Raw genomic sequence first — 8155 nt, forward strand, 5'->3', positions numbered from 1 at the left:
TAGGGTTTGGCAGGGGTAGGCCGTCAATGTCAATAATAATTTATTCTTAACTGACGTGCCTAGTTAAATAAATGTTACATCTATTTTTAAAATGTAACTTCATTACACCGTTACACTGGCATACAAACACGGTAGCACAGAGTTGATCATCCATATGACCTTGAGAAATACTGCATTGTTGGTAGTTTAGATGATATCCGGAAATAAGTTAATAAATATGTAATAATGCAAAAACATAACTGTTTGTACTTATAGGTAACCATATCGTGACTACAACTAGCGTACTAATTCTTAACCACACTGTATTGTTACACTGGTGAGTAAAAACGAATGCTTCCTACACTTTAACTTGTTATTAAAGATAAAATATTCATTTTACTCAACTGCGTTACCCACTCCAGTCAACAGATGGCGGTGTGAGGATTTACGGTACTGTTGGTGTGACGTATCATCTAGTGGACGGAACTCTTCTTTCAACAGCAGCAACAGTTCGTCAGCCACCTCGGTAGCTTGCAAGACAAAATAGACGAACCAATAAAGCTCTATTGACGCTTTCGTGTATTTTAGCCACTGTGTTTTAAACTCACCTTTGTCGTCTAGTTAGTTATCCGATGTAATTACATATTTACTGTGTTGTTGTTATTAGTCAGCTAGCGGGCTGGTTAAGTTAGCATTAGCCTAGCTAGCTAACATCTCCGACCATGAGCTCACTAAGCAACTCTCCTCCTGCTAAAGAAGAGGGGGTCTGCTGGACGGAGAAAGAATCTCTCGTCAAAGAAGAGGAGGCTGTTACAATAGAAAAACAAGTAGAGGGTGAGGTAGTTACCGTGAAAGAAGAAGAGAAAGACGTTTCAGTGAAAGAAGAGAAAGACGTTTCAGTGAAAGAAGAGGAAGACTCGTTCAGAGTGAAAGAGGAGGAGGATGTTACAGTAAAAGAAGAGGAGACAGAGGAGGATGTTACAGTAAAAGAAGAAGAGAAAGAGGAGGATGTTACAGTAAAAGAAGAGGAGGGTGTTACAGTAAAAGAAGAGGATGCCGTTTTTGGAGTGAAAGAGGAGGAGGAGGAGATTACTATTACATCGAAAAAGGAGGAAGAAGAGGAGGAAACTGGATATCTGGGCCCGATTTCCCAAAGGCATCTTAAGGCATCGAATGGTTCTAACGATGAATGTGCCCTGATTAACACCAGTAAGTACTGTTTTAAAAACAGGCACAAACTCTGCAGTTGTTGAACTGATGTGTGGTGTTAAAGGGGAAATATACAATAGCTACATCCATATTTAGACTTTTTAATTGTGTTTATTTATAGCCATTGATTCTTGAAGAATATAACCCATGAGCTTAGTTCAACTGTTGAACCCCATCAGAACCCCAAATACGCTTTTTTACTCCAATGTTTAGAAACAATGTAAATAAACATTGCATCAAAACATGGTTAAAACTATAATGTTGATGTCATGGATGGTCATCCATAGGTCTGTCTATGAATTTGAGAGTAGTTACATTTCTCCAGCCCCATCCATCATCTTATTAGCAAAACAGTGGTGGAATTACATTTGAATTACAGCTTTGTTATTGTTTGAACTGCAGATTGATTGTTGTATGGCTTTTTTAAAGTGACAACCTAGGATTTAAAAAATAACAAAATGGCTGCCCAGAGACTTGGTTTGGGTAAACAGCTGGGGGATGGGGGCTGGAGAAATGTAACCACTCTCAAATTCATAGATAAATCTATTGTAGCAACCATAACCCTACACCTAGCTACCCCATCAAGAAGTTCAGACATCTTGGTGTAACAGTTATAAAGTGTTGGATTGACAGTCGCTGGACCCAGGTTTGAGTTCAGCTCAGGGCTACCCCCTGAATTCACTACACTATGAATACAAGGACTGGCCATCCATGATGTCATAATTATAGTTTAACCAGGTTTCTAGGCTATATAGTATTTTCTAGAATTCATCAATGAGGTCATAATGATAGTTTAACCAATTTTCTAGGATATATAGTATATTCTAGAATTCATCCATGATGCCATAATGATAGTTTAACCAGGTTTCTAGGCTATGTAGTATATTCTAGAATTGCCAATGTAGATTTCCGGTGGAGGCGAAATTGTTAGATCTATTGATAAGTCCTTGTATAATATTCAGCCAGTTCTTTTTTCATGCCCTTACATTAAAGGCAAAACATACCTTGTTTCAATTACATTAAAGGTGAAACATACCTAGATTCAATTACATTAAAGGTGAAACATACCTAGATTCAATTACATTAAAGGTGAAACATACCTAGATTCAATTACATTAAAGGTGAAACATACCTAGATTCAATTACATTAAAGGTGAAACATACCTAGATTCAATTACATTAAAGGTGAAACATACCTAGATTCAATTACATTAAAGGTGAAACATACCTAGATTCAATTACATTAAAGGTGAAACATACCTAGATTCAATTACATTAAAGGTGAAACATACCTTGATTCAATTACATTAAAGATGAAACATACCTAGATTCAATTACATTAAAGGTGAAACATACCTAGATTCAATTACATTAAAGGTGAAACATACCTAGATTCAATTACATTAAAGATGAAACATACCTAGATTCAATTACATTAAAGGTGAAACATACCTAGATTCAATTACATTAAAGGTGAAACATACCTAGATTCAATTACATTAAAGGTGAAACATACCTAGATTCCATTACATTCATGAATTGGTTTGAAACCTTTGTTTTAGAACCTTCTCAAAGTTGGTGCCTTGACGGATTTGTAGAAAATGCTTTATCATAAAACACTATTTATAAAAAACATTTTTTTTAACCTTTATTTAATTAACTAGAACAAATTCTTAACAGCTTTAAAAAATTACATTGGCATGAATTACACTCAGTGAACAAGAAGCACCACATTACAAATACAGTGGGGCAAAAAAGTAAAAGGATTTTTAATGAATTTATTTGCAAATTATGGGGGAAAATATGTATTTGGTCACCTACAAACAAGCAAGATTTCTGGCTCTCACAGACCTGTAACTTCTTCTTTAAAAGGCTCCTCTGTCCTCCACTTACCTGTACTTACCTGTATTGATGATGGCCTACACCGGCCAAAACCGGACTATGCCGGGCCAATTGTGCGCCTCCCTATCGGACTCCCAATCACTGCCGGTTGGGATACAGCCTGGATTCGACCCAGGGTCTGTAGTGACGCCTCAAGCACTGAAATGCAGTGCCTTAGAGCGTTGCACCACTCGGGAGCCCCAAAATCATGTTCTAGTGCTGTCCCCAACTGAAATAAATCTTGGCCAACCAATTTTTTACGTGTATTTTTCCATATATAGACACAAATTGCGCTGTAATATTCAGAATACAACTAAAATCGATATTGGTAAATAGTGATTTCTTCCTTAGCATGGAGGAGTTTCTACAACCAAATTGTAGAAACCAATTGCCTACAACCAATTGCCGCAATTTTAGCAAAAACAGAAAGGGGCCTGTATTGGAGACCAAAAGTCTTCTGCCACACTGCTTAGAGTTTCAACAACATGAATAACTTATTTCTAGCCTACAATCATCGATGTTACTACTAATGTGAAAACAAGACAAAATATTACTATTCTTTCTGTCTTAAGACAATTGTCAAATAATTGTAACATTCTTTAGACGTCAATTGTTGTACAACATCATGGCTTCGCTGTTGGCATCACCTTTTACAGTGAATTTCCGCTGTTGTGGGCCTTCAACCGTCTGTCTGACTTTGTTGCTCACACAGGAGAGAGACGTGACTATCATGGATCCTCTGGGGAGCCTCAACAACCTCATGACGCTGACAAGGCAGAGAAGAGTCTCTCCAGATCAAAACACCCCAAGAAACACCTGCAGAGACCCACAGGGAAGAGAACTCACCACTGCTCTGACTGTGGAAAGTGTTTTGTTTCTTCAGGATGTTTAAAATCACACCAGAGAACACACACAGGAGAGAAACCTTATAGTTGTGATCAATGTGGGAGGAGATATGTTACTTCTAGCGGGCTGACTAAACACCAGAGAACACACACAGGAGAGAAACCTTATAACTGTATTCAATGTGGGAAGAGTTTTACTCAGTCATCCAGCCTGATATTACATCAGAGAACACACACAGGAGAGAAACCTTATAGCTGTATTCAATGTGGGAAGAGTTTTACTCAGTCATTCAGCCTGATATTACACCAGAGAACACACACAGGAGAGAAATCTTATATCTGTGCACAATGCGGGAAGAGATTCGCCTCCTCAGCAGACATTAAAATTCACCAGAAAATCCACACAGGAGAGAGACCTTTTAGCTGCTCTGACTGTGGAAAGAGTTTTGTTCGCTCTGGACAATTAAAATCACACCAGAGAACACACACAGTAGAGAAACCTTATAGCTGTAATCAATGTGGGAAGAGTTTTACTCAGTCAGGCAACCTTGTATCACACCAGAGAAAACACACAGGAGAGAAACCTTATAGCTGTGATCAATGTGGGAAGAGGTTTACTCAGTCAGGCAACCTGGTATCACACCAGAGAACACACACAGGAAATAAACCTTTTAGCTGTGATGAATGTGGAAAGAGTTTTACTACATCTAACCATCTTATTGTACACCAGAGAACACACACAGGAGAGAAACCTCATTGCTGTGATCAATGTGACAAGAGATACTCTGATAAAAGATCACTGATCAAACATCAGAAAATACATACATGAAGGAGTTATTTCATGATATCAATTAAATAATGTCACAGTGTAGAATGTTTTAACATTGTAGAAGGAGTGTTTTAATGATATCACAATGTAGAATGTTTTAACATTGTAGTAGGAGTGTTTTAATGATGTCACAATGTAGAACCCTAAACGTTTTTGTCCCCTGTTCTATTGATTTCAACATGATATGGATATTAGGCTCAGGGGGAAAATCCAGGCTCTGAATTGAAAGAGTATTATTTATGTGATTTAACAAAAAGTTACTAACAAAAATAGGGTTGTGTTACACACACCACATTGGCCACCAACTTAAATCAAAATGCAATACTTCAAAATGTAGCTAGCTGTTTTCTACAAATTGTCCTCTAACCAGGGATGTACACATTATTCCCAGATTCTGTGTGGTTTTTGGTCAGTCACGTTTAACAGGATGTGCAACCTCATCTCCCTCCTGTCGCACACTTGATTTCAACATGATATCGAGGATTTATGACAAATAAGTGTTGTGTTCCTTTGTTTAGTGACCCCTACATTTAAATGCATCACTCCAAAATGTAGCTGATTGTCTTCTGCAGGTTGTCCTCTAACCAGTGAGGTAAAAGATATCTCCCATTTCCATGTGTTTTGTTTAGTTGTGTTAGATTCAACAGCACGAACAACCTGATTCCCCCCCCCCCCCTTCCCCCCCAGTTGATATCAGTGATTTATTGCTATTTGTCAAAACAACAGCGTTTTTGGTGCCGTTTATAATAATATGATTATTGTGACAGTAGTTTGTGTATATAGCAAATTTTATGTTTAGCTTTTCAATTTATCACAAACTGTTTCTGCATATTGGTTATTGATTTGGACATGTTAAAACTGTGTTTTGACATTGGGGATATCCCACCTAGCAAAATGTAATTGAAAAGAAGTTATAAAAAAAGAAGTTAGAAAATATATATAAAATATATAATATTTTTCAATGAAAACAACTTATTTTCGAAATACTTGCAGCCTATACACATGGACGCAGTATAATAAATTGGTCTATAATCAATTGTATTAACAATCTGACATCACTCCAGTATTTGACAACATTCAAGTGCTAATGGTCTTTATTCCACTACTGAAGAAGCCTGACTCAAATCACCTCATATTTCAAACATTCAGCCTGACAAAAGATACGTTTTGTTATTCCATGCCTCACCATCAAGTTAATTATTGCCGATACATATTAACAAAGGGGTGTACATTTGCTTTTGATATTTCATATTTACAATTATGTAACATTTAGTAATCATAGTTATTCATGCAAATTATATTGACATTGTTACCCTGCTTTTATAATATCAGGGTTCATTCTCAGATGTCTCAACCCAAATGTACTAGAGCGTGACATTGGGGACTGGGCCACGATCCAACAACATGCCTATGTAGTGAACCCTGAAAAGAGAGAGAAGCTCCGCAGTGAGGTGGAAAGTTAATACGGATATCGCAGGAGTTTCCTCTTGAAATCAGACATGTCCGTGACAAGGACAACTTGGTTGCTGATCGTCTCAAGGGTGGGCAGTCAAAAAGATTTGTGTTTTGAGTTTATCTAGTGCGTTACCATGGATTATTTTGACTGCACGTTTTTCCGTATTGGAGATTAGTTTTGTTTGGGCTCGTTCCAAGGGGACGAGAGTTCTAGAAGCTAGTGAGTTTTAGGAAGACGAGAGTTCTAGAAGCTAGTGAGGGAAAAAAGTTTTTCTTTCTGCTTTTTAATTGATGACAGCCAGTAGACACCATGTTTATATTGTAGAAGGTGAAGCATTGTAGTTGATTATAATGTGAAACGGAAGTTGTTTTCTGTTGGTGGTGAGCATTCTCTTAAGGTGTTACAGTCTTTGGTTTTTACATTTATGTTTTGAGGTTGGACGTTAGCACGTAGGACGCACTGATTGGTGTCACCTCGTTAGTCAGTATGTGTTACACTGTGCTGGCTTGTCCATCTCGTTAGTGGGAAGGTGTTTCACCTGAGCTGGTCCAGGTTCTATTTAAGAGTGTCTGGCCCAGTGCTCCAGTTGTCTTGATAGATGTGACAAATCAACACCTTTAGTTGCGCTACCGTTTTGGCTTCCTGTTTTTAAGTTTGTTGTGGGTTTTTCTTTTGTTTTCCTCTTCTTGGGCAGATTTAGTGGGTCTCGTGGTGCTTGTCTTTTAGGTACCAGTTGTTGTTACTAGTCAACTTTCAGTGGACACTGTGAGAGTAAAATTTGCAAGATTATGTTATTATACTTTTATTGCATCAAATGGTTGTTTTATGCAACAGAATAGAGGGTTCTTATAACTATTGTGTCTGTGTTCTACTGAGGATGGGCCTCTGGGAGAAAACACTGACAGGAGATTTACAATGTCTTTTGGGTGATAAAACCTAACGAGACCGCATTCCAGAGCATGAGTTAATGTTTCTGTTCTATATGGTACCAGGGAGGAATGGCCTCAGGGCCAGACCCTGGTCTCTACACAAAGAGTACTGTTTTTACTGCAGAAACTGTCTGCTGAGAATTAGTAGTATTAGAAGTGTCTTTCATACAAATCATAACCTTCTGACCCGTTCTATACATCTGTTGTTGGTCATGTAGGTTGAAAGGGGTGTATCTTGGCTGTAACAGACCTTTGTACTTGGGTCTCTCAACGAATCATCTGGGGGTGATACAACAACCAGCCATCACTATCGTAGAGCACTCAATTGATTCACTTTGTATGTGTACGTTGTATTAACCTGCTCTTATTAAGTGAATAAAGATTTAGTTTAAGAATCGCTCTGACTTGTGTGAATTTTGTCTCAGTTGATATGAAAGAAATTAACCATCCCCAAATGTGGTTATCTTCACTTGGTGACCACTCCTGACGACCTGGGTAAATGGTGCACCAGGGATCCCTCTAACTTGGGATCTCAGGGAGACCACACTTTGGGAATGGAGCAGATGGACCCACCTTTGATCTGAGAGGCAGCGAGCCGAGTGGATACCACATCTCAAACCTCGTTTTTTTAAAAAGAGGTGAGCGAAACACGCAAAGTGTAGTAGTTCGAAAAGCCTCATAGGCTCTGAGTGTGTGTGAGGGGGGCACCTTGGAGGTGTAAACAGGGCCCAGTCAGGAGGCTCTTGAGTGTGTATTTCTATATTTTCCCAGTATGGGAGGAGTTGCTAGATTTATTGAATAAACCTTTTTCCATAAAGTTAGTGAACCACGGTGGCTGACTAGCTGTTGATATTGAAGAAGCATCCCGTCCACTAGATTATACGTCACAGTGGCAGAATCACCTGAAAGACGCACACCGCCATCTGCTGACTGGAGTTGGTATCGCAGTTGAGAAAATAATTTCAGACAAAAAGCTAAAAAGCGACTGCCTCTAAAAACCAGCAACTCCCTTTGAAAACGGGCGATG

At 38.5% G+C, this 8155-nt stretch overlaps 1 protein-coding gene across 1 annotated transcript; it reads left to right on the forward strand.

Annotated features, from left to right (window-relative positions):
- Positions 1–454: 454 nt before the first annotated feature.
- LOC118938248 (uncharacterized) lies at positions 455–7525 on the forward strand. The gene is made up of 2 exons (XM_036940695.2): positions 455–1188; positions 3782–7525. The coding sequence occupies exons 1-2, from the start codon at positions 702–704 to the stop codon at positions 4741–4743; spliced, it is 1449 nt and encodes a 482-aa protein (XP_036796590.1). The 5' UTR covers positions 455–701; the 3' UTR covers positions 4744–7525.
- Positions 7526–8155: the final 630 nt, after the last annotated feature.

The sequence above is a fragment of the Oncorhynchus mykiss genome, chromosome 13, assembly GCF_057628025.1.
Source record: "Oncorhynchus mykiss isolate SJ-2025 chromosome 13, ASM5762802v1, whole genome shotgun sequence".
Classification (NCBI taxonomy): domain Eukaryota; kingdom Metazoa; phylum Chordata; class Actinopteri; order Salmoniformes; family Salmonidae; genus Oncorhynchus; species Oncorhynchus mykiss.

Excerpts from the sequence above, each read along its gene's own strand:
- LOC118938248 (XM_036940695.2), top strand. The coding sequence starts at position 702 with ATGAGCTCACTAAGCAACTCTCCTCCTGCTAAAGAAGAGGGGGTCTGC. Across the intron at positions 1,189-3,781 it reads ATGTGCCCTGATTAACACCA|GAGAGAGACGTGACTATCAT; the intron begins GTAAGTACTGTT and ends TTGCTCACACAG.